Raw genomic sequence first — 27,981 nt, forward strand, 5'->3', positions numbered from 1 at the left:
GCCCTTCCAGCCCTTCGAGCCACACCACCCAGCGATCCCTAATTTAACCCTAGCCTAGTTACGGGACAATTCACAGTGACCAATTGACCTACCAACCGGTATGTCTTTGGACTGTGGGAGGAAACCAGAGCACCCAGAGGAAACCCACACAGTCACAGGGAGAACATATAAACTCCTTACAGCAACCCTCCACATCTGGATCTACCCATTTCTTGCCAGCTCTTGTTCCAACATCTTTTTTAAAATATTGGTCATTTCCCCTCTATCTTGTCCAGACGAAAGGTCTCAACCCAAATCCCTGACTATATATTCCTCCTCAGATGCTCCCTCACCTTCTGAGTTCCTACATCTTGTTTGTTGCTCTCATGTGCAACTGTGGCTGGAAGGGTTACTAGGACTTCTCCCCCTGCCCCACCAGGGAGGTTAGTGTACTACTACTCTATTATGTCAGAATGTGCCCTCATGCTGTCAACCATGGCTTCTATTGTGTGGACAAAGTGAAAGAGTTCACATGGCCGACATTTGCTGTGGAATAATTACTTACTCCTGGACCCTCTAACTGATGCACACTGTTCCAAAAACAAACTCTCCACCACTCACCACTACTCCCCCCCGCCCCATGTTCCCTCTCAGCTGTGCGCGTGTGCACACGCACACACACTTTTCAACCAGCGCACAAAGGAAATTAGGGTTAGTTACCTAAAATAGTGTAGTAATTAATAATTATACTTACTGAAAATAATCTTTTAGCTAACTGTTTCTGTTAACTAGTTAGTCGGTTTTTCAAATACCACAATGCACAACACTAATTTACATCACCTCACCTTTCCTGTTCCGGTTTATACAGCTGCATGATGGCGGCAGCCATCTTTGGCGGACAGTGTTCGTGTCGTAAAGTTTATAAAGATCTGTTTCAAATCCTGTAGATAGCTTACTAAGTTTTTATTGAAAAATGACCGTGGCTAAATACTGTCACAAGAAATTGATAAATATCACATACAAAGTAGCTTTACAGATTTTAAGTGATGTCTTTGAACTGACTGCACTGTGCAAGATTCTGCAAAAAAGTGTCCTGACACCGATTGATTCACTTCATTTTGCGCGAGGCAAAATTAACAAGATAAAAAAGCAGTGTCTGGGGGACAATGTTTTGCGGAGTGACAAAGTTAAAGTTTTGCTAAGCCAACAATGTGAAGAAAACGTCACAGTAGATACAAGTTCGCTGTTGACTTTTATAAATAGTCTTCGTGTTCATTTAGAAGAAAGGTTTCCTGAAGATGAGGTACAAGAATGGTCAGCTTTTGATTTCTCTACAATTGCAGATTGTGACTTCACAATTGGCGATGAACAAGTTAATGCCTTATGTCTAAAATATGATTTTCTAGCTGAAAATACTGTAATAGTTAGACAGTTTAATGATTTCAAATTTTCCGTGTGAGAAAAAATTAAATCCAAACTGATTTCAATCTTTGCTCAAATGGTGACATTTGTACTTCAAAATGAACAGTTTTGCGATCTTGCACAGTTGATGGACATTGGGGGAACCTTTCTTGCGTCTAGTGCGGACTGTGTGTGAGGTTTTAGCCTAATCAATCAACTCAAAAACAAACCGAGAAACCGTTTAGGTGAATGTTATTTGGATATGTTAATGAGAATCAAAAGCTATCAATTGGATGGAAGTTTTATTAGTCTAGGTAGAGTTTACGAAGAATGGGTAAATGCCAAAGACAGGAGAGAGAAAAAATAACAATGACTTAAATATGTATGTTATTTTGTTGTTACTCTGTGCAGTTTTTTGTCAAATATTTTGTAAACCTACATGAACTGTGCCATGTGTGCATTCAGTGCGCATACTTCTGTCACAGGAAAAAATTTGCACAACATAAGATTTTTGCGCACACTGACTACTGAAAATTAGAGGGAACATTGCTCTCCCCCCCCCTTAAAGTCATGCATTTATTTAAAATATGGAATGTATTCCATTAGTTTAAAGCTGTCACCTTGATTGATAATTGTTGCTCAGAGATGTTTCTGAGTTATTTGCTTTTTTTTGTTATGTTGTTATTCCTCCCTGTGCCTTGGGGCACATTGGCAGGAATCTTGCTGTTTCTTTAGCATTTTGTCTGTTTTTTAACAAAGCTGAGATGCTAACCTGATGCTGAACCCAGCACAGGTGGAAAGCATGCAAAGGGCCGGCTGGATGTGAACCCAGGACCACCTGTCTCAAAGTTCAGTGTTGTTGCCACTACACCAATGGCTGGTTATTTTGTTTTATATAGTTTATCACCATTCAAAGTTTTCTGGATGGTCATGTAGTTATCCTGTTTTAATTAACAGGGATTTACAAGAATTTATTTAGTAAATTCAGGACTGTTACTTAATTTTAATCCCTAAAGGATTCAGTAATCTGGTGGCCATTAATCAGCCAGTAGCAGTGAAAGGTGAGGGTGGTTGGCTTCACCGTTTCCATGGTGGGATTGATTCTTTATTCTGAAATCCTACCAGTGCTAACCATCACATCTGGGCTGATCCTGTCACCCAGGTTAAACCACCTCCACTGTCTCCAGTCTTCCCATCCAAGCGGTTTAATTCGGGCAGCTGTGTCCTGGCATTTGAAGAGTCAGTAACCAGATCAATCTGCCTTATTGTGATGGAGCCTGTAACACAAAGGCCAAGTGGACTTCATCGTTAGATCCTACAAGGATAACGAAAAGCTTACTTGCAGCAGGACCACACAGCATCAGATACAGTATTCACAAGAAAAACAGAAATTAATCATAAATGATCACTTTTACAAGAAAGAATGCAATTGGAACAAAGCTTATTTTAGGTCAAAGTGGTCATGGTATTGCTGTACTGTTGTGATTAGGGTTTGGCCAATTGGTTCGAGAAATGAATGGTTGAAGGGAAGTGGCTCTTCTTGAACCTGGTGCTGTGGGGTTTTCAGCTCACGTACTTCCTGCTCAGTGGTAGTTGTGAGAAGATGGTATGGCATCAACTGTTGGGAACTATCAGTGACACCTTGTGATGGGAGAGCAAGGTTTACCAGCTGCCACAGTCTCCCTCGCATCATATTCAAGGGAACAGGTTTGGAATATTATCTCCCAATGGTTCAAGTGAATCCAACGAGAGGAGAGTGTTGCTGGACACACAAACTCTGGCCTCTCACACTGAAACAGGGAAATGAGATTACAGCTGGAGGAACTCTACAGGTCAGGCAGCATCTGTGGAAGGAAATGGTTAGTATTTTGGCTCAAGGTCTCTCATCTACACTGAAAGTAGAGGAGAGATGGCTGGTGTGAAAGGTGAGGGGGTGGGATGAGCTGTGCAGGTACTCTGAGGGTTAATTTTCATCTAGACTGTCAGTCTGGAATGTCAACTGTGCATTCACTCCCTCTGCCCCGCCCCACCAACACCACCGATGTTGCTTGGCTGCATTTGGATTGACAATACTTCTATGCTGTAAAGCTTCATTTCCCAGCTCAAGGCCAGTACTCAGTAAGCAGACAACATCTGTAGGACAAGAAGCAAAGTTGACATTTCAGAGCATTGGCTGTTTGTCAGAATGCTTTGTTTTGAATTTCTGGCATGTGCAGGTTTTTGATCTTCAGTCAGTTTCCACCTGTGGGGGAGGGTGGACTTGGAACTGTCAGTGGCCATTCTGTGGAGGAGACAGTGTTGGACAGATGAGCAGACTTGAGTAGCAAAACACTGAATGTCAACCCAAGGCAGCTTTTGTTTGTGTGACATCCAGACAAATCATTCAACACGTGACAGAGAGAGGTAATACCAGAGGGAAAGGGTGCTGCATCTAGTGTTAAATTGACAGATAAAATCCACCCCAGGGAGACAAATAAAATGAAAGGGTCACAAAGTAGTTGAGATTGAATTCACCTCTATCATACTACAGGAGTTTAGTTCCAAGAATCTAATGGTGGGATGGAAGCTGTCGTTGAGAGATGGAACACGTTTTCAAGTTTTTGTATCGTCGATCCGAAGGGAGGAGAGAAGAGAGAATGACCAGGGTGGGAATGTTTTTTTTTTAATTATGTTGGCTGCTCTCTGGAGGCAGTGGGAAGTGTAACTGGTCCTTGGAGGGGAGGCTGGTTTTCAGGATGAATTCACTACTCTGCAGTTTTGTTTGTTTGTTTTCCTTGCAGTCTTGAGCAGAGCTGTTGCGATCCCGAGCTGTGCTGCATCAGGAGACGTGCACTCCTTGTTGACGGGTTTCTCCTTTTCCTTTCCAGGAGTGGAGGTCTGGGTCTGGTGATGGCCAGTGCAGGCTTTGGGCAGCTCACTGCTCCCATCATGGAACTCCATAATCAGAAGGGCTACTTCCTGCATCACATCATCTTCGCCAGCTGCACTGTCATCTGCATCATTTGCATTTTGCTCCTGCCCGAAAGCAAAGGACAGAACCTTCCGGACTCCATGGAGGATGGGGACACCTACCCCAGGCATCCCCTCATTCCTGCCAGAAGGGCGGAGCAGCCACTGCTTTTCAACACAGAGCTGAAGCGATACTCGGGGCTGGCTCCACACCTGGGCCCTGAGCAGACTGAGGTGGTCCCCACTGCTAATGGCACAAGCCCCACGTGACCCTCACTGTTCTTTTCACAGCTGCATCTAACAGTCAGTAGGCTCTTTTTTTGAGAGAATTAATGGGTCAAGGGTTTTAATTTTGCACTGGGCAGCTTTGTGGACTGTTCTGGAGCTCGGTGCTGGCGCCTGTGCTGTTGAAGGTCGGAGGGCAGTGTTGGAGATACAGCCTTTATAGGACTGCACAGAGCAAGACCGGATCTTCAGGGCAGAGGGTGATATCCCTCACACTGTCAGCTTCCCTACGTTGTCCCCACCTTTCCCAGGCCCGGTCCACCTTATTACCCTCCTCCCTCTTTCATTCCGCTGTCTGCCCCTTCCCTCAGCTGGTGACCCCTCCTTAGCTGTGGACACCAACCTCATCAACACTACACAAAACTGCTTCTTATTCCTCAGAAATGGGTGGTTTCATTCAGCTCCATTCATCTCTGGAAAGTGCTGATCTTGTTTTAATACCAGTATTTCCCTCCCTTCCCCTACTCTTCAGAGGTATTTAAGATGGTGTTTTGTAATGTTCAGGTTGTGGTAAGCAATTCACTTTTTAAAATCATGTACGGGTGTAAATTAAAAGTAAACATTGTTTTTAAATGTTTCTCCCACTGACACCATTTGTACGAAGGTGCCTATTCTCAGTGTTATTTTCACTACCTGAAAGCTCTCGAGTCACTCACCTTTCTCCATCTGTCACTTTACCAGTGAAAATGGTTAAACACTTGAGAGGCCCAGGTTTTCTTAGTGTCTCTTGGGTTTTGTGGTTCAGGCACTGACATGTTTTCTGACATCACTGAAAATTCTGCTTATTACTAGGTGAATATTTTAAAATAGAAAATAAAATCCAATTTCATGTACGCCAACCTGCTTTATCTACCTACTCTGTAAAGTTGAGACCAGGCAGAGCTAGGATGTGCCTGTACTGTAACCAGTGAAAGGTAAGCGGTACAGCATAAGACCAGGCCCTTTAAGTTTTGGGTTTGGATTTACTAGTAATTCAATGCCTAACTAAACTAATCTGTTCTGCTTATGCAATATTTATGCCCCTCCATTCCCTGCACATTCATGTGCTTGGCTAAGAGCCTCTTAAATGGCTCTTAAATTTACATCTGCTATCACTGCTGGCAGCATTTTCTAGGCTGCTGCAGTTCCATAACAGGCTTAATATGGTATGAGAGTTATTGCCCTCATAGTTCAAAGTAAATTTACTATCAAAGTGCACATACGTTACTATATACTACTCTGAGATTTATTTTCTTGGGGGCACTCACAGTAACTACAAAGAAGCACAATGAAAAACTACACAAGCAAAAGTGGACAGACAACCAAGATGCAACAGAAAAGAAGCTGCAAGTACATTAAAATAAAACAAATGATAATGTTCTCATAACACCACACACAAAAATAAATAAATGCTGGTGAACGTAGCAGGCCAGGCAGCATCTATAGGAAGTGGTACAGTCAACGTTTCAGGCCGAGACCCTTCATCAGGACTTGTGTTTTTTTTTTGTGTGAGTTGCTTGAATTTCCAGCATCTGCAGATTTCCTCCTGTTTGCGTTTTTAAATAATGTCCTCATTATTGTTTATTTATTAAGTATGAGCGAGTAGAGCAGGGGGCTAAGCACACAGCCTTATGGTGCACCTGTGGAGGAGACCTTGTTGCCAATCTGGGGTCTCCAAGTGAGGAAATCAAGGATCCAATTGCACGAGAAGTATCGAGGCCCAGGTCTTGGAGCTTCATTGATCAGTTTCGAGGGACGATGGTATTGCATGTAGAGCTGTTGTCAATAAGAAACATCCTGATGTATGCACCTTCACTGTCCAGGTGTTCCAGAGCTGAGGGAAGAGCCAATGAAATGGCGTCTGCTGGTGACCTGTTGTGAAAGCAGCAAATTGAAGCAGATCCAGGTCACTTCTCAGGCAGGAGTAGATGTTTCATCAACAACCTCTCAAAGCACTTTATTGCAGGGGATGTAAGTGCTTCTAGAGATGATAGTCAATGAGGCATGTTACTGTGTTCTCCTGCACCTTGTATGATTGAAGCCTGCGGATTAACAAAGCGAGAGGGTAAAGATGTTAGTAAATACTAACCAGTTTATCTGCAGGTCTTTGGTACTCAGCCGCCTACACGATCTGGGCCGGATGCTTTATGTGGGTTCACCCTCCTCACGGATGCCCTCACTTCAGCCTCGGACTAAGATTACCCGGTTGTCAGGGGCTGTGGGAGTTTGTGAAGGTCCCTCCGTGTTCTGTCAGTCAAAGTGAGCATAAAAGGCATTGAATCATCTGGGAGCAAAACCTATGAAGTGACATTAGTTCAACTGAGGGACAGCAGTGGCTTGACCCTTGAACTCATGCATGTGGAAAAGGGGTGAATTAGCAGGAGCCTAATAATTTTCTGGGATTCCACTCCTGCACGGAAGTTTCAGAAAGCTAGGTATCGGCATTAATAATCTACAAATCCATAAAACGAAATCATGGTTGTGGTTATTAGAAGGTATATTTGAAGACATGTAATTAACAATGAAAATAGAGAAACTGGTATGAATTTTGACAAAAAAAAAATTAGGTTTGACTAACTTGGAGTTCCCTGAGCATGGGACTCATAAAGGGAAGGTATTGAGTGTGGTATTTTGGGTTTCTGGAGAGTTTTTGATGATGACCTCAACAGATAGGTTGGTCACGTGTAATTGGGGGTAATATACTGGCAAGATTATTAAATAAAAATAGGAATAAATGGATAATTGAGGTTGGCAGGCCATGACTATTGGAGACTGTAGCTTGAAGTCCAACAATTTGGCAGAGGGGACCAACTTTCATAATTCGAATAATCACTGACAATACTGGGTGTGATTGTGAGTTTAGAGAAGCTTCAAAGATGTATGGACAAGGTGAATGAGTGGGTGAGAATGTAGGAGGGTGAGATGTAGTGCAGGGAGAAATGTCCTGGCTGGGAAGATGCACAAATCATTGAGGCCATCAAGCAGGTGTAACAGGTAACTAGGAGGACAAAAGATATCATCATTTTTAAACAAGAAACTCTGATTACAAGAATATGTTAGTCTGAGTGCAATGTACAGTGGAGATACAGGAGACTGAAGGAGCTGGAATTAGAGCAACACAGGAGGTCAGGCAGCATCTTTTAGACACAATGGTTATGGATTGGCAGTACATTTGCAAGTTAGGGAAACCTGTAGCAGTGTTCTGATGCACCTGAAGTCTTTGGTAGAGGTCACAGGATTGGGGGCTATTGCTGGCTTTGTCTGGGTGAGTGAAGCCAGTACATTTAGTGGTTAGTGCACACTGTCAATGATGCTAATGCCATTAAATGTTCAAGAGATGTTTAACTTCTGCATTGTTGAATTGATCATTGTGTGGCATTCTATGACACATAACTTGCCATGTAATTAGCTCTACCTGAATGTTGTCTAGGTCTTGCTGCATGCAGGCATAGCCTGCTTCATTGGTCAAAGCGTTGTGAATGCAACTGAATATTGTGCAGGTATCTGAGTTATGATTGACGGAACAATTAAAGATAGTTGGATTAGGGCACTGGCCCGAGGATTACTCATAGCCCTCTATTTTTCTGAGCTCCATGTACCTATCCAGGAGTCTCTTAAAAGACCCTATCATATCCACCTCCGCTACCATCGCTGGCAGCCTATTCCATGCACTCACCACTCTCTGTGTATATAAAAAAAACTTACCCCTAACATCCTCTCTGTACCTACTTCCAAGCACCTGAAAACTGTGCTCTCTCATGTTAGCCATTTCAGCCCTGGGAAAAAGCCTCTGACTATCAATGCCTCTCATCATCATCGAACACCATCCTCTGCCTTCTGTGGGGAAACCAGTGATGAATCCATGCAGGCAAGTTCCCTTGGATCACCTGCCTCCTGGCGTTCTAAGTAAGTCTAATATAGGGAAGCTTGTCGAATGCCTTACCAAAATCCATATCCACCACGTCCACTGCTATGCTTTCATCAAGATATTTTGTTCTCAAATAATTCAATCAGGCTCATGAGGCACAACCTGCCTCCAAGGCTGCATTGAGCATGCCTAATTAGACTATGCTTCTCCAAATGCTTGATCTAATCCTATCTCTAAGAATCCTCTCTAATACTTTGTTACCACTGACATAAGAGCCATAGGCCTATAATTAACTACTCCATTGCTCAATCAAAGGAATAACATTTGCCACCCTCCAATACATTACTTCTGTGGCAAGTGAGGATGCATTGATAATTGCCAAAGGTGCACCAATCTCTTCTCTTGTTTCCTCTAATAACCCTGGGGTATATCTTGTCTGGCCTCAAAAGCTTATCTGTCTCAATGTTTTTCAGCAGTTCCAACACATTAACATATTCCAGCATGGTTTGTTTTACCTTTGCCCATCAACTTTAGTTTTACTTGGTCCTCGATGCCACAGGCAAATTCTGCATTGATATCACTTATTTCACCTCTGGAGTTCAGCTTTTCGGTTAGTATTTAGACCAAGACTCTGAGACCTGGAGTCAATAGTAACAGGAACATCGAGGACCAGACAGGGAGACGATTCTGGAAAGATGTAATAATAACAGGGTTGTTTTGGTGGGAGATTTTAATTTCCCAAGTATCGATTGGTATCTCCCTAGAGCAAGGGGTTCAGATGGGGTGGAATTTATTAGGTGTGTTCAGGAAGGTTTTTTGACACAATATGTAGATAAGCCTACAAGAGGAGAAGCTGTACTTGATCTGGTATTCGAAAATGAACCTGGTCAGGCATCAGATCTCTCAGTGGGAGAGCATTTTGGAGATAGTGATCACAATTCTATCTCCTTTACCATAGCATTGGAGAAGGATAGGAACAGACAAGTTAAGAAAGCGTTTAATTGCAGTAAGGGGAAATACGAGGCTATCAGGCAGAAACTTGGAAGCATAAATTGGGAACAGGTGTACGGAAGAAATGTGACAAATATTTGCATGGAGTTCTGCACAGGTATGTTCCAATGCGAGAGGGAAAGGATGGTAAGGTACAGGAATCATGGTGTACAAAGGCTGTTGTAAATCCAATCAAGAAGAAAAGAAAAGCTCAGGAAAGGTTCAAAAAACTAGGTAATGATAGAGATCTATATTATAAGGCTAGCAGGAAGGAGCTTAAGATTGAAACTAGGAGAGCCAGAAGGGGCCATGAGAAGGCCTTGGTGGACAGGATTAAGGAAAATTCCAAGGCATTCTGCAAATATGTGAAGAGCAAGAGGATAAGATGTGAGAGGATAGGACCAATCAAGTGTGACAGTGGAAAAGTGTGTATGGAACCAGAGGAGATAGCAGAGGTACTTAATGAATACTTTGCTTCAGTATTCACTATGGAAAAGGATCTTGGCGATTGTAGAGATCACTTACAGCAGACTGAAAAGCTTGAGAATGTAGATATTAAGGAAGAGGATGTGCTGGAGCTTTTGGAAAGCATCAAGTTGGATAAGTCACTGGTATCGGATGAGATGTACCCCAGGCTACTGTGGGAGGCAAGGGAGGAGATTGCAGAGCCTCTGGCAATGATCCTTGCATCATCAAAGGGGACAGAAGAGGTTCCAAAGGATTGGGAGGTTGTGGATGTTGTTCCCTTATTCAAGGAAGGGAGTAGAGATAGCCCAGGAAATTATAGACCAGTGAGTCTTACCTCATTGGTTGTTAAGTTGATGGAGAAGATCCTGAGAGGCAGGATTTATGAACATTTGGAGAGGTATAATATGATTAGGAATAGTCAGCATGGCTTTGTCAAGGGCAGGTTGTACCTTACAAGCCTGATTGAATTTTTTGTGGATGTGACTGAACACATTGATGAAGGTAGAGCAGTAGATGTAGTGTATATGAATTTCAGCAAGGCATTTGATAAGGTACCCCATGCGAGGCTTATTGAGAAAGTAGGAGGCATCAGATCCAAGGGGTCATCGCTTTGTGGATCTAGAACTGGCTTGCCCACAGAAGGCAAAGAGTGGTTATAGATGGGTTATATTCTGCATGGAAATCGGTGACCAGTGGTGTGCCTCAGGGATCTGTTCTGGGACCCCCTATTCCTTGTGATTTTTATAAATGCCCTGGATGAGGAAGTGGAGGGATAGGTTAGTAAATTTGCTGATGACACAAAGGTTGGGGGTGTTGTGGATAGTGTGGAGGGCTCAGAGGATATAGCGGGACATTGATAGGATGCAAAACTGGGCAGAGAAGTGGCAGATGGAGTTCAACCCAGATAAGTGTGAAGTGGTTCATTTTGGTAGGTCAAGTATGATGGCAGAATATAGTATTAATGGTAAGACTCTTGGCAGTGTGGAGGATCAGAGGGATCTTGGGGTCAGAGTCCTTAGGACACTCAAAGCTGGTGCTCCTGTTGACTCTGTGGTTAAGAAGGCGTACAGTGCATTGGCCGTCATCAATCGTGGGATTGAGTTTAGGATCAGAGAGGTAATGTTGCAGCTATATAGGACCCTGGTCAGACCCCACTTGGAGTACTGTGCTCAGTTCTGGTCACCTCACTACAAGAAGGATGTGGAAACCATAGAAAGGGTGCAGAGGAGATTTACAAGGATGTTGCCTGGATTGGGGAGCATGCCTTCTGAGAATAGGTTGAGTGAATTTGGCCTTTTCTCCTTGAAGCGACAGAGGATGAGAGGTGACCCGATACAGATGTATAAGATGATGAGAGGCATCGATCGTGTAGATAGTCAGAGGCGTTTCCAAGGATTGAAGTGGCTGGCACGAGAGGGTCCTGGCGAAGGATCTCGGCCTGAAACGTCGACTGTACCTCTTCCTAGAGATGCTGCCTTTTCTCTCTTCCTTTTCAAATCTTTTTATTGTATGTATAGGAAAAATAACATGAGTACATTGAAGTAACAACACTTCCAATGCCTCAAAAAAAACCCATCATCTTAAAGATTGAAAACAAAATTTTGTGATAACAAAAAAAACCTACTGAGCAGAAAAGTGAGAAAAAAAAGAGAACCCATTAGGTGTACAACCCCGGAGGCATGCGTCATACAAAAAGCTTCTAAAAATAAACATCAAACTGCCAGCAAGAAAAGAAAATATACTAAAAAAAAATTACAGTTAGATCGTGGAAAAATTATATCAATTAACTCAAATGATAATAACAAGCAAATGAGTCCCATCTTTTCTCAAAATCAAATAAAGGTTCAAAGGTTCGACTTCTAATTTTCTCCAAACTAAGTCATAGCATCACTTGAGAGAACCAGTGTGACAAAGTGGGAGCTGATGTATCCTTCCACTTCAACAAAATGGCCCTCCTAGCTATCAATGTTACAAATGGAATAACATGTTGGTCAGACACAGAAATACCATGAATATTTTGAGGAACTATTCCAAAAAGCACAGTTAATTTATTAGGTTGTTAATTAATTTTAAGTGCTTTAGAAATTGTTGAGAAAACCGACTTCCAGTACAAATTGAAGAAGAGTTAACCAACTTCAATATCCACATCCAATCCTCCGTCATAAAAGTCAAATTATGTTTCTTTTCCCAATCCTGTTTAATCTTAGATAAAGGATGCTTATCCCATTGTAATAATTATAAATTCTTCCAATAGAATCCTTAATCAAAGGATTCATACTCATAATAGTATCTAACAGGTCAGCCTCCAATACGTAAGGGAAATTACTAAAATATTTTTGTTAAAAATATCTAACTTGAAGGTATTGCAGAAAGTGTGAGTATGAAAGAGAATATTATCAATTAACTCTTCAAAGGACATCAATCTATCTTCTTTAAATAAATCCAAAAAAGAATTAATACCTTTATTTTTCCAAAGTAAAAAAATTGGATCACTCAAACAAGGCTTAAAAAAGTAATTTTGGTAAATTAAACTACAAAGTTTAAATTTTTTTAAGATTAAAAAAATAGTGAAACTGGAGTCAAATTTGTAAAGAATACTTAATCACAGGATATAGGTTTAAATTATCAACTTTACCTAATTGCATAGGTAAAGGAGCTCCCAATAACGAAGTTAAATAAAACTGTTTTACAACTTCTAGTTCCAGGTCTACCCAAATTGGCCGATCACTCTTATCAACCCAGTATAACCAAAAAGATATATATCGCAGATTAACAGCCCAATAACACACAGTCTAAAATTAGGCAAAGCAAGACCTCCATCGTTTTTCAATGTTTGTAAATGACATTTACTAATTCTTGGTCATATATTATTCCAAATAAAAGATAAAATAATAGAATCAATCCAATCAAAAAACTTCCCAGTCAAAAAAACAGGAATATTCTGAAATAAATATAAAAATTTCAGTAGAATCATCATTTTAACTATATGAATACGACCAACAAGTGAAAATGTAAGTGGACTCCATCTACTAAATAAATACTTCATAGAGTCTACTAAGGGAACAAAATTGGCTTTTTAAAGATCCTTATATTTTTTTAGTAATTATAATACCTAAATATCTAAAAGAGTTTGAAACTTTAAAAGGAGTATTATCATATATAGAGACAGAATCATTTAAAGGAAACAATTCACTTTTACTAAAATTTATTTTGTATCCTGAAAAACCTCCAAATTCATTAAATAATTTTAGCAGGGCAGGAATGGATTCGTCAGGGTTAGATATATAAACCAATAAATCATCAGCATTAAGAGAGACCTTATGCATCGTCTCATTCACAAAGATCCCATGGATATTTTTAGCCTCACGAAGAGCAATAGCAAGGGGTTCTAATATTAAATTAAACAACAAAGGACTTAATGGACAGCCTTGACTTGTCCCCTGTGAAAGCTGAAAAAAAGGAGACCTACAATTGTTAGTGACAACAGTAGCAATAGGGGCTTTATATATCATTTTAATCCAATTATTAAAATTAACACCAAAGCCAAATTTCTCTAAAACATTGAATAAATATTTCCATTGGACTTGGTCGAACGCTTTTTCAGCATCCAAAGATACAACACATTGTGGAATTTTAGAAGAGGATGAATATATAATGTTAAATAGTCTCCGAACATTTGAAAAGGAATAGCGACCCTTTATAAAGCCTGTTCGATCTTTACAAATAATTTTACCCAAAGTATTCTCCAACCAATTGGCCATTATCTTTGACAAAATCTTAGCGTCGACATTCAGTAATGAAATAGGTCTATATGAAGCACAGTCAGTAGGATCTTTATCTTTTTTAGGAATTAAAGAAATAGAGGCCTCATAAAAAGTAGAGGGTAAGTCACCTTTCACAAAAGAATCCTTAAACATTTCCAACATATACGGAGAGAGCAGCTTTCCAAATTTTTTATAAAATTCTACAGTATAACCATCAAGTCCTGGGGACTTACCAGATTGCATTGAAAAAATAGCTTTATGAATTTCGGCTTCAGTAATTTGAGCATCGAGAATCTTTTGATCATCAGCCGAGATTTTAGGGAAAACAATCTTTCGTAAAAAAGCATTCATTTTAGAGGAATCTAATGGACATTGAGATTTATAAACTTCAGCATAAAAATCTTGAAAAATCTTATTAATTTCTTCATATTCCTGAGCCAAGGTACCGTCTTTCTTATGAATTTTCAGGATTTGCCTTTTGGCTGCAGCCTTTTTTAATTGAGCTGCGAGTAGTTTATTATTTTTATCTCCAAACATATAAAATTGGCTCTTTAACTTAAGCAAATATCCTTCAATGGGATGAGTTAACAACAGGTTATATTGTGATTGAAGTTCCACCCTTTATTTAAATAAGTCAGTATTGGGGGAAATTGCATAGATATTATCTAAATCTTTAATTTGTTTTGAAATTCTATCTAATTCTGCTTTAGTCTGTTTTTTAAGTTTAGCTGAATAAGAAATAATCTGACCACGTAAAAATGCTTTAAATGTATTCCATATAATTAATTTAGACATACTCCCTATATCATTAAAAAGAAAAAATTCTTTTATCTGGGTTTCAATGAAACTGACAAAGTCAGAGTTTTGCAATAATGTCTGAGACATGTGCCAAGGTGGGCGGACAAGAATGACATCATCAAATTCAAAAGACAAACTCAGAGGCACATAATCAGATGTAGCAATAATGTCATATTCACAAGTTTTAACACTAGGCAAGGTGCGGGGATCAATTATAATCGATCCTCGAATATTTTTTATAAACGTGTGAGAAGAAAGAATATTCTCTATTATCGGGATGTAGATACCTCTACAAATAAATCCACCCAAAATCAATCAAAAAGGAATTAATAAATGACACGGATCAAATTGGAAGTTGCTGATTGGTTGAGCTCTTATCAATCATAGGATTTAAACAACAAATAAAATCCCCACCCATTATGAGCATGTATTCATTTAAGTCAGACAGTAAAGCAAATACCTTTTTAAAAAAAGAAGCATCATCTATGTCAGGACCATACAAATTAACCAAAACAACTTTCCTGTTATAGATTGTTCCTTTAACAATTAAAAATCTACCATTAGAATCTGATTCAATATCCTCTTGAATAAATATATTAGGTTTAATGAAAATAGACACGCCTTTTGTTTTACTCTGAGAAGTAGAGTGGAATTGCAAACCATTCCACCATCTAAAAAATCTATTTTGATCTCCCGCCCTGAGCAAAAATTATATCAGGTTGGAATCGGTTCATAATTTTAAAAGTCTTCTTTCATTTAATAGGATGATTCCAACCAGGTACATTCCAACTTATTATATTAATCCATTTGAACAGCATACTATAATTTTATTCTACTTTATACATGTGCAGAGCACATACCAATACAGGATGATCAAAAATGGCGGTGATGAAGAATACAACCACATAAAAAACACGCATGCTCTGGAACCACCCAATAGGAAAAAACTCCTAACTCTAAGCCCACCCACCCACACCCGGAAACCCAAAAAAGGCAAGCGATCTATGATAGAATTCAAAGCTGCGACTGCCCTGTCTGTGTTTTCTTTCCCTCCCCCCAGTTAGTAAAAAAATAGTGACCTTGTGAAAAAGACAATAAAGTCTCAGCAAAAAAAGGTACTTGCATTCCATCGACTGATAAACAAGAAAGAACCAAAATAATGTTATCTCTTAGAGAGAAAAACCAGCGCCATCTTTAAGTTTAATATTAATTTCCTAAAAAAGCTTTAAATTCAATTATAAAATGTTATAATAAAACAGAAAAAAAAAATAAAAGGCCCTATTAGTAGGAAAAAACTACCAATTAGCTACCAAGTATTAAATTAAAGGAACAAATCGCCTTATCTTCTTCCCTCAGTCATAAAATGTCCAGAGATCATTTGAGCAGAGATACTTAAACCATAAATCTTTCCAAAGGAAAACCAATAATATGCAATAAAGAAAAACTCTCCATATTCTTTAATTAGTCTCTCGATGAAATATACAAGTGACCTTCATAAATCTTCTTTCCAAAATGTGAATAATATACAAATAGCCAAACAGCCTTTCAGATGGATCATTCAACAGCGGCGTCGGTGACAGCAGCGTTACCTGAACAAAGTCTAGTGCAGCTTTTGGATCAAAAAAAGTACGAGGAGGAGAATTAGCAGGGAAAATTTTAATTCTTGTCGGATACCTCAAAGACAGGAAAAGATTCTTATCATATGCTTGTTTCATTACCAGGGCAAATTTTGATCTTTGTTCCATTATCTCTCTTGGATAATCTTTGTAGAAGCAGAGCTCAGATTCCATAAATCTAAAAACTCTCTGTTTTCTTGCCTGTCGCATTATTTGATCTTTAATTTTAAAGTGATGAAAGCAAACCAGAACAGATCTTGGTTTACTAGAGTCTTTCGATTTTGAGATTAACGCCCTGTGTGCCCTTTCAATAGCAGGCGGCTTTGATAGAATGGTAGGAAATGAAGTGTGGAAAAGCTTACCAAAGTGAGCCGTTAGATCTCTATCTTCACCTCCTTCCTGCAGCCCAACAATTCTTATATTCCTTCGTAGAGACTTAGTTTCCAGGTCTATAATCTTATTTTGATATCTTTCCAAATGAGTTGTAGCTTCAGACAACTTTTGCTTAGTTATCTTCAATTCCTCATAGTGTGAAATAACTTGAGTTTCCAGGTCTTTAAGTTTTCCCAGAAATGACTTCATTTCATTACTATTCGTTTCCAGTTGGTCTTTAATTGATCCATTCTGATCCTTAATTGAATTCAGTGTCTGAACAATAACTTCAGCCCACGATGGCATTTCATCAGATCTTTCCTTTTGCACCTTTCCTTTCCCATTACCTTTATTACTAGGTTCAGGTAAATTCTTCCCACTTCTTGTAGACATAGACATATTGATTACCCTCAAGAATCAACAAGTAAAAATTTTAAATTCAAAGCTTAAACTAGGGGGAAAGAAAGAAAACTAAGAGCAGCAGAAAAATACTGCTACTCCATTGGCAGACAGGGACGGTCCTCCTAGAGATGCTGCCTGGCCTGCTGCGTTCACCAGCAACTTTGATGTGTGTAGCACGAGAGGGCACAGTTTTAAGGTGCTTGGAAGTAGATACAGAGGGGATTTCAGGGGTAAGTTTTTTATGCAGAAAGTGGTGAGTGTGTGGAATAGGTTGCCGGCGATGGTGGTGGAGGTGGATACGATAGGGTATTTTAAAAGACTCCTGGATAGGTACATGGAGCTTAGAGAACTGGAGGACTATGGGTAACCCTAGGTAATTTCTACAGTAAGGACATGTTCAGCACAGCTTTGTGGGCCAAAGGGCCTGTATTGTGCTGTGGGTTTTCTATATTTCTAAATGATATTGAGGCAATCAAAAATAAATATTGAGCGGGTTATTGGAGAGTAACTGCTGCTTGTCAGCACCTTCCAGTACCAATGATTGAGAATTGACTGCTAGGGTAATAATCAGGCAGCCTGGATCTGTTCTGCTTTTGGAGAACTGTTTGTAATTTTCCCTGTTGATGGATTACTGGTGTTCTAACTGCATGGGAAAACTCAGTGAGAGACTGTGCTATGTCTTGGAGGGCCTTTGGTGTCTCCAGTGCTCTCAGCCGCTATTTGACATTGCGTGAGGTGTACTCAATGCATTGAAAGCTGGCTTTTGTGAAGATGGGAGGGTGGGAGCCAAGGTAGGCATCATGGTAGTGTAATGGTTGGTGAGCCTGATTGAACTAACTGAGGACAAAATATCTTGTTGAAAGCATAGCAGTGGACGTGGTGGATATGGATTTTGGTAAGGCATTCAACGAGCTTCCCTATAGTAGGCTTGTTTAGAACGTCAGGACGCCTGTGATCTTGGGAAACTTGGCTGCATGGTTTCATAATGGTTAGAAGCCAGCTGTAAGATCAGGCTTTGAGTCTGTGCATTCCCCTGTGACCGCGTGGGTGTCCCCCAGCTGTAAGATCAGGGTTTGAGTCTGTGCATTCCCCTGTGACCGCGTGGGATCCTGCAGCTGCTCTGGTTCCCTCCCACATTCCAAAGCCACTCGGGTAAAGGTTAGTGAGTTGTGGGCATGCTGTGTTGGCACCGAAAGTGGGGCAGGTTGCCCAGCACAATCTCTGTGATTTGATGTACATGTGACAACTAAAACCTTTAATCTTTTTTAGTAGCTCAACTCTTGTCAGTACTTCATGTGTTCCAGGAGCACAACTTCAATGGAGATGCGGATATTCCTGGAAACACATTTCACTTAGCTTTTTAATGGTCCACTGTAGTTGATGACTAGATGTGGCAGGATGGCTCGAGCTGTTGGGGAGAGTTGAAACTAATTTGGCAGGGGAGTGGGAGCCAGAGTGATAGGGCTATTGGTTTACAAGCAAAGGCAGTGTGCAGTGAGGCTGCCAGGAAGCACAGACAGTTGGTAAGGCAAAATTGCAGGCTGTGGGAAGAGTTGCAGTGCAAAAGGGGGACAAAATCGAAAAGGGTGACGGATACAGGACTGAAGGTGATACAGTTGAATGCACGCAATATATGGAATAAGGTGCAATAGATGATCCTGTAGCACAGTTAGAGATTGGCAGATATGATGTTGTGGGTATCACTGAGTCATGGCTGGAAGATTATAGTTGGGAGCTTAACATCCAAGATACATATTAGAAAATAGAAAACATAGAAAATAGGTGCAGGAGTAGGCCATTCGGCCCTTCGAGCCTGCACCGCCATTTATTATGATCATGGCTGATCATCCAACTCAGAACCCCGCCCCAGCCTTCCCTCCATACCCCCTGATCCCCGTAGCCACAAGGGCCATATCTAACTCCCTCTTAAATATAGCCAATGAACTGGCCTCAACTGTTTCCTGTGGCAGAGAATTCCACAGATTCACCACTCTCTGTGTGAAGAAGTTTTTCCTAATCTCAGTCCTAAAAGGCTTCCCCTCTATCCTCAAACTGTGACCCCTCGTTCTGGACTTCCCCAACATCGGGAACAATCTTCCTGCATCTAGCCTGTCCAATCCCCTTAGGATCTTATACGTTTCAATCAGATCCCCCCTCAATCTTCTAAATTCCAACGAGTACAAGCCCAGTTCATCCAGTCTTTCTTCATATGAAAGTCCTGCCATCCCAGGAATCAATCTGGTGAACCTTCTTTGTACTCCCTCTATGGCAAGGATGTCTTTCCTCAGATTAGGGGACCAAAACTGCACACAATACTCCAGGTGTGGTCTCACCAAGGCCTTGTACAACTGCAGTAGTACCTCCCTGCTCCTGTACTCGAATCCTCTTGCTATAAATGCCAGCATACCATTCGCCTTTTTCACCGCCTGCTGTACCTACATGCCCACTTTCAATGACTGGTGTATAATGACACCCAGGTCTCGTTGCACCTCCCCTTTTCCTAATCGGCCACCATTCAGATAATAATCTGTTTTCCTATTTTTGCCACCAAAGTGGATAACTTCACATTTATCCACATTAAATTGCATCTGCCATGAATTTGCCCACTCACCCAACCTATCCAAGTCACCCTGCATCCTCTTAGCATCCTCCTCACAGCTAACACTGCCACCCAGCTTCGTGTCATCTGCAAACTTGGAGATGCTGCATTTAATTCCCTCATCCAAGTCATTAATATATATTGTAAACAACTGGGGTCCCAGCACTGAGCCTTGCGGTACCCCACTAGTCACTGCCTGCCATTCTGAAAAGGTCCCGTTTATTCCTACTCTTTGCTTCCTGTCTGCTAACCAATTCTCCACCCACACCAATACCTTACCCCCAATACCGTGTGCTTTAAGTTTGCACACTAATCTCCTGTGTGGGACCTTGTCAAAAGCCTTTTGAAAATTTGATATTGTATCAAAAGGACAGGCACATTGACTGAGGTGGCATGACTCTGTTGGTTTAAAAAGATATGAAATCAAATTCTTAGGAAGAGCTGACATAGGATGTAGAATCCTTGTGGATAGAGTTAAGAAACTGCAAAGATACAAAGATGCTGGTGGGAGTTATATATAGGCCTCTGAATAGTAGCCAGGATGTAAGCTACGATTTACAATGGGAGATAGAAAAGTTATGTCAAAATTGCAATGCTACGAAAGTCATGGGGGATTTCAATATGCAGGCAATTTGGGCAGATCAGATTGGTGCTGGATCCCAAGAGAGAGAATTTGAAGAATGCCTCCAAGATGGCTCTTTCAAGCGGCCTGTGGTTTAGTCCACTAGGGGATCAGCTATTCTGGACTGGGTGTTGTGCAATGAACCAGATTCGATTAGGAAGCTTAAGGTAAAGAAACCCTTAGGAGGCAGTGACCATAATATGGTAGAATTCACCCTGCAATTTGAGAGGGAGAAGCTAAAGTCAGATGTATCAATATTACAATGGAGTAAAGTATTCAAAAGTCAGGATGACTTGACCATGGCTGACTAGGGAAGTCAAAGCCAACATAAAAGCAAAAGAGAGGGCATATAATAGAGCAAAAGTTAGTGGAAAGTTAGAGGACTGGGAAACTTGTATATAAAAAAACAACAGAAGGTAGAATAGTAATGAGGTGCAAGGAAATGGCAGAGAAACTGTATTATTATTTTGCATTAGTCTTCACTGTGGAAGACACCAGCAGTGTGCCAGAAGTTGTCAGGGGGTAGAAGTGAGTGGAGTTGTTATTACTAGGGAGAAGGTGCTTGGGAGGCAGAAGAAAGGGAATTATAGGCTAATGCCTTATCTCAGTGGTTAAGAAGATGTTAGAGTCAATTGTCATGGATGTGGTTTTGGGGTATTTGGAGACACATGATTAAATTGGCCTAAGTCAGCATGGTTTCCCTAAGGGAAAATCTTACCTGATACATCTGTTAGAATTCCTTGAGGAAATAAGCAAGATAGACAAAGGAGAATTTGTGGATGCTGTGTTTTCAGAAGGCGTTTGACATGAGGCTGCTTAGCAAGATGAGAGCCCATGTTATAGGAAAGACATTAGCATGGATAGAGCATTGGCTGGAGGCAAAGAGTGGGAATAAAGGGAACCTTTTCTAATTGACTGCCGGTGACTAGTGGTGTTCCACAAGGGTTGGTGTTGGGATCACTTTTTAACATTGTATGTCAATGATGGCTTTGTGGCCAAGTTTGTGGATCAGTATGAAAACGGGCAGAGAGCTAGAGGAAGCAGGGAGGCTGCAGAAAGACTTGGACAGATTGGGAGAATGGACAAAAGAAGTGGCAAATGGAATACAGTGTTGGGAAGTGTATGGTCATGTACTTTGGTAGGAGGAATAAAAGCATAAACTATTTTCTAAATGGAGAGAAGATCTAAAAATCCAAGGTGCAAAGGGTGCAGGATGCCATAAAGGTTAATTTACAGGTGAGTTGGTGATGAGGAAAGCAAAAGTCATTTTGAGAGGACTAGAATGTAAATACAAGCATGTAATGCTGAGGCTTTATAAGGCACTGGTGAGGCCTCTCTTACATCAGAAATAGGAGCAGGAGTCGGCCATCTGGCCCGTGGAGCCTGCTCCGCCATTCAATAAGATCATCGGCAATCTGACTATGGACTCATCTCCACTTACCTGTCTTTCCCCATAACCTTTAATCCTCCTACTATGCAAAAATCTATCCAACCTTGTCTTAAATATGTTTACTGAGGTAGCCTCTACAGCTTCATTGGGCAGAGAATTCCACAGATTCACCACTCTTTGGGAAAAGTAATTCCTCCTCATCTCCATCCTAAATCTACTCCCAGAATCTTGAGGCTATGGGCCATAGTTCTAGTCTCACCTACCAGTGGAAACAACCTTCCTGCCTCTATCTTACCTATCCCTTTTGTAATTTTATATGTTTCTATGAGATCTCCTCTCATTCTTCTGAATTCCAGCGAGTATAGTCTCAGGCGATTCAATTTCGCCTCATACTCTAACCCCCTCAACTCTGGAATCAACCTGGTGAACCTCCTCTGCACCACCTCCAAAGCTAGTATATCCTTCCTCAAGTAAGGAGAACCGAACTGCACACAGTACTCCAGGTGCAGCCTCACCAGTACCCTGTATAGTTGCAGCATAACCTCCCTGCTCTTAAATTCAATCCTTCTCGCAATGAAGCCCAACATTCCATTTGCCTTCTTGATAGTCTGCTGCACCCACAAACCAACCTTTTGTAATTTATGCACCAGCATTCCCAAGTCCCTATACACAGCAGCATGCTGCATTTTTTTACTATTTAAATAATAATTTTCTCTTCCATTTCTCCTTCCAAAGTGTAGGACTTGGCATTTACCAACATTGTACTCCATCTGCCAGACCCTTGCCCACTCACTTATCCTATCCATATCTCTCTTCAGCACAATTTGCTTTTCCACTCAATTTACTATCATCAGCAAACTTAGATACACTACACTCAATCCCCTCTTCCAGGTTGTTAATGTACATTGTGAACAGTTGCGGGTCCAGCACTGACTCCTGTGGCACACTGCTCACCACTCATTTCTATTAGTTAACCAGTTCCCTATCTATGCTAATACATCAAGGTGGGATCTGTTCCAACGGGACGGATTACACCTGAACTGGAGGGGTACTAACATTCTTCAGAAAAGTTTGCTAGTGCTGCTTGGGGGGGGTTTAAACTAAATTTGCAGGGGGTAGGGATCCAGAATGTGAGAGAGGATAGCGAGATGAAGTATAAAGGACAGGTGGGGACTACACGGTTCCGGAATATTAAGTGTGAAGTAGAGAAAGGTGAGGCAGAACGAGTGATAAGGAGGATACATGTGAAGAGGGATGGTCTGACGGAGCATGGAGTTAAATGTGCAGAAAGAGTAAGTAAATTTAAGAAGGACAACAAAATTCAAGGGGCGTATAGCCCGGTGAGAGTTCGGGGAGCTGGGTTATGTACAATAGGCAGCGATTTAAACACAGAGAGGAGAAATGGGTTAAAAATTCTATATCTGAATGCACGAAGTGTCAGAAATAAGGCGGATGAGCTTGAAACTCAGGTGCGAATGGGTAACTATGATGTTGTTGGAATAACGGAGACATGGCTGCAGGGGGATCAGACCTGGGAATTGAATGTACAAAGGTATACGTGCTATCGAAGGGACAGAAAGGAGGGCAGAGGGGTTGGGGTGGCCCTGTTGGTGAGGAATGAGATTCAGTCCCTTGCAAGGGGGGACATAGAATCAGGTGAAGTAGAGTCAGTGTGGATAGAACTGAGGAACAGTAAGGGCAAAAAGACCCTAATAGGTGTTATCTACAGGCCCCCAAACAGTAGCATGGATACTGGGTGCAAGTTGAATAGGGAGCTAGCAATAGCATGTGGCAAAGGAAATGTTGCAGTAGTTATGGGGGATTTCAACATGCAGGTGAACTGGGAAAATCAGGTTGGTACTGGACCCCAGGCTAGGAAGTTTGTAGAGTGCCTACAGGATGCATTTTTGGAGCAGCTTGTACGAGAGCCGACCAGGAATAAGGCTATTCTGGATTTAGTGTTGTGCAATGAACAGGATTTGATAAGTGATCTTGAAGTAAAGGAGCCATTAGGACGTATTGACCATAATATGATAAGTTTTTATCTGCAAGTTGAAAGGGATAAGGGCAGATCAGAAGAGTCAGTATTGCAGTTGAACAAAGGAGACTATGGAGCCATGAGGGAGGAGCTGGTCAAAGTTGACTGGTCGGATATCCTAGCAGAAAAGACAGTGGAACAGCAATGGCAGGTATTCTTGGGAATAATGCACAAGGTGCAAAATCAGTTCATCCCCCAGAGAAGGAAGGATTCAAAGGGGGGAAAGTGGCCACAGTGGTTGACAAAGGAAGTCAGAGATAGCATAGCAGTAAAAAAGAAGAAGTATAACAGAGCTAAGGTGAGTGGGAAGACGGATGATTGGGAAATTTTTAGGAGCAACAGAACTTAACTAAAAAGGCAATACGGGGAGAAAAAATGAGGTATGAATGCAAGCTAGCTAGGAATATAAAGGAGGATAGCAAAAGTTTTTTTAGGCATGTGAAGAGAAGGAAGATAGTTAAGAACAATGTTGGGCCCTTGAAGAATGAATTGGGGGAAATTGTTATGGGAACCAGAGAAATGGCAGACGAATTTAATAAGTACTTTGGATCTGTCTTCACTAGGGAAGACACAAGCAATCTCCCAGATGTATGGATGGGCCAAGGACATAGGGTAACAGAAGAACTGAAACAGATTGACATTAGGAAGGAAACAGTGATGAGTAGACTGATGGGACTGAAGGCTAACAAATCCCCAGGTCCAGATGGTCTGCATCCTAGGGTACTAAAGGAGGTGGCTCTGGAAATTGCAGATGCATTGGTGATCATTTTCCAATGTTCTTTAGATTCAGGATCAGTTCCTGAGGATTGGCGAATGGCTAATGTTATCCCACTTTTTAAGAAAGGAAGGAGGGAGAAAACAGAGAACTATCGCCCTGTTAGCCTAACATCAGTAGTGGGGAAGATGCTAGAGTCTATTATTAAAGATGAAATAGCGGCATATCTTGATAGCAGTGATAGGATTGGGCCGAGCCAGCATGGATTTACCAAGGGCAAATCATGCTTGATTAATCTACTAGAGTTTTTCGAGGATGTAACCAGGAAGATAGACGCGGGAGATCCAGTGGATGTGGTGTACCTTGACTTTCAGAAGGTATTCGATAAGGTACCACATAGGAGATTGGTGGGTAAAATCAGAGCTCATGGCATTGCGGGGAGGATATTGACATGGATAGAAAACTGGTTGGCAGATAGAAAGCAAAGGGTAGCAGTGAATGGGTGTTTCTCGGAATGGCAGGTGGTGACTAGTGGGGTGCCACAGGGCTCGGTATTGGGACCACAGCTGTTTACGATTTATGTCAATGATTTAGAGGAAGGCATTGTGAATAACATCAGCAAGTTTGCTGATGATACTAAGCTGGGTGGCAGTGTGACATGTGATGAGGATGTTAGAAGAATTCAAGGTGACTTGATAGGCTGGGTGAGTGGGCAGAAACTTGGCAGATGGCATTTAATGTGAATAAGTGTGAGGTTATTCACTTTGGGAGCAAGAACAGGAAGGCAGATTATTATCTGAATGGTGTAGAGTTAGGTAAGGGAGAAATACAAAGAGATCTAGGAGTACTTGTTCATCAGTCTCTGAAGGTGAATGAGCAAGTGCAGCAGGCAGTGAAGAAGGCTAATGGAATGTTGGCCTTTATTACAAAGGGAATGGAGTACAAGAGCAAGGAAATCCTTTTTGCATTTGTACAGGGCGCTGGTGAGCCCACACCTGGAGTATTGTGTGCAATTTTGGTCTCCAGGGTTAAGGAAGGACATCCTGGCTGTGGAGGAGGTGCAGCGTAGGTTCACTAAGTTAATTCCTGGGATGCCCGGACTGTCTTACGCAGAGAGGTTAGAGAGACTGGGCTTGTACACACTGGAATTAAGGAGATTGAGGGGGGATCTGATTGAGACATATAAGATTATTAAGGGATTGGACAAGATAGAGGCAGGAAATATGTTCCAGATGCTGGGAGAGTCCAGTACCAGAGGGCATGGTTTAAGAATAAGGGGTAGGTCATTTCGGACAGAGTTGAGGAGGAACTTCTTCTCCCAGAGAGTTGTGGAGGTGTGGAACGGGCTACCTTAGAAGGCAGTGGAGGCCAATTCTCTGGATGCTTTCAAGAAGGAGCTAGATAGGTATCTTATGGATAGGGGAATCAAGGGTTATGGGGACAAGGCAGGAACCAGGTATTGATAGTAGATGATCAGCCATGATCTCAGAATGGCGGTGCAGGCTCGAAGGGCCGAATGGTCTACTTCTGCACCTATTGTCTATTGTCTATTTTCTATTATCATCCCTCAACTCTATGCATTCTTATAGATAAATCTTTAATGCGGCACCTTATAGAACACCTTCTGGAATCCAAGAAAATAACATCTATCTGTTCCCCTCTATCCACAGCACTTGTTATATCCTCAAAGAACTCCAGTAAGTTTGTAAAACAGGACCTGCCTTTACTGAATACAAGCTACATCTGCTTGATGGATCCATTACTTTCCAGATGCCTTGCTATTTCTTCTTTAGCTTCAAGCATTTTCCAAACTACAGATGTTAAGCTAATTGGCCTATAGTTACCTGCCTTTTGTCTACATCCTTTTTTGAACAGTGACTTGACATTTGCCATTTTCCAATCCACTGGGACCTGCCTAAAGTCCAGAGAATTTTGGTAAATTATCACCAAAGCCTCTACTATAACTTAAGTCATTTCTTTCAGTACCCTAGGATGCATTCCACTAGGACCAGTGGATTTGTCTTATCTTCAGACCCACAAGTTTGCTCAGCACTATCTCTTTAGTGATAGCTACTATATCGAGGTCCTCACTTCCCATCACATCCATAACATCTCTTTGGCTTGTTAGATGTTTCCTCCACTGTGAAGACTGAAACAAACTAGTCATTCAAAGCCTCTTCCATTTCTTCATTTCCCAATATTAGTTCCCCCTTTTCATCCTCCAAGGGACCTACATTCACTTTAGCCGCCCTTTTCCGCTTTATATAATTATAAAGACTTTTACTATCTGTTTTTACATTTTGTGCTAGTTTATTTTCATAATCTAGCTTCCCTTTCTTTATTGCTTGCTTAGTGGTTCTTTGTTGCTTTTTAAAGTTTTCCCAATCTTCCAGTTTCCCACTGCTCTTAACGACTTTTATTTCCTTAGTTATCCAAGGCTGACTCTCCCTACACTTACCGTCCTTGCTTTTAACTGGAATATACTTTTGTTTAGCACCGTGAAAAATCTCCATGAAAGTCTTCCCCTGTTCTCAACCGTCCCATCATATTGCCTGTGTTCCTAGTCTACACTAGCCAAATCCTCCCTCGTCTCATTGTAGTCTCCATTGTTTAGGCACAATACACCGGTTTTAGATCGAACTATTGTGCCCTCTATTTGTATGAGAAACTCACTCATACTGTAATCACCCTTTCCAAGAGGATCCCTAACTACAAGATCATTGCACAGGACCAGATCTAAGATAGCACATTGCCTTGTAGGTTTAGTAACATGCTGTTCAAGAAAGCCATCACGGATGCATTCTATTAAGTCCTCATCAAGACTGCCTTGACCAACTTGCTTCACCCAATCTATGTGCCAGTTAAAGTGCCCCATGATAACTGCTGTTCCATTCTTGCGTGCCTCAGATATTTCTCTGAGCCACTGTAATGATATTATTCGGTGGTTGATAGACAACTCCCCCCCCCCCAGTGATTATTTTTTCCCTTTACTATTCCTAATCTCTACCCAGATGGATTCAACATTCAACACACATCAAAGTTGCTGGTGAACGCAGCAGGCCAGGCAGCATCTCTAGGAAGAGGTACAGTCGACGTTTCAGGCCGAGACCCTTCGTCAGGACTAACTGAAGGAAGAGTTAGTAAGAGATTTGAAAGTGGGAGGGGGAGGGGAAGATCCAAAATGATAGGAGAAGACAGGAGGGGGAGGGATGGAGTCAAGAGCTGGATAGGTGATTGGCAAAGGGGATATGAGAGGATCATGGGACAGGAGGTCCGGGGAGAAAGACAAGGGGGGAGGGAAACCCAGAGGATGGGCAGGGGGTATAGTCAGAGGGACAGACGGAGAAAAAGGAGAGTGAGAGAAAGAATGTATGTATAAAAATAAATAATGGATGGGGTACGAGGGGGAGGTGGGGCATTAGCGGAAGTTAGAGAAGTCGATGTTCATGCCATCAGGTTGGAGGCTACCCAGACGGAATATAAGGTGTTGTTCCTCCAACCTGAGTGTGGCTTCATCTTTACAGTAGAGGAGGCCGTGGATAGACATGTCAGAATGGGAATGGGATGTGGAATTAAAATGTGTGGCCACTGGGAGATCCTGCTTTCTCTGGCAGACAGAGCATAGGTGTTCAGCAAAGCGGTCTCCCAGTCTGCGTTGGGTCTCGCCAATATATATAAGGCCACATCAGGAGAACCGGACACAGTATATCACCCCAGCCGACTCACAGGTGAAGTGTTGCCTCACC

General features: G+C 41.6%; 1 protein-coding gene across 1 annotated transcript in view; it reads left to right on the forward strand.

The window, feature by feature from the left end:
* LOC140212364 (solute carrier family 22 member 23-like) overlaps positions 1-5,426 on the forward strand; it is a 131,122-nt gene extending 125,696 nt beyond the window's left edge. The window contains exon 9 of the mRNA XM_072283072.1: positions 4,248-5,426. Within this exon, the coding sequence (XP_072139173.1) occupies positions 4,248-4,599 (352 nt within the window). The 3' untranslated portion in view covers positions 4,600-5,426. The remainder of the gene's footprint in view (positions 1-4,247) is intronic.
* The last annotated feature ends 22,555 nt before the right edge of the window (positions 5,427-27,981 follow it).

This window comes from Mobula birostris, chromosome 19 (genome assembly GCF_030028105.1).
Source record: "Mobula birostris isolate sMobBir1 chromosome 19, sMobBir1.hap1, whole genome shotgun sequence".
NCBI classification, from domain to species: Eukaryota; Metazoa; Chordata; class Chondrichthyes; order Myliobatiformes; family Myliobatidae; genus Mobula; species Mobula birostris.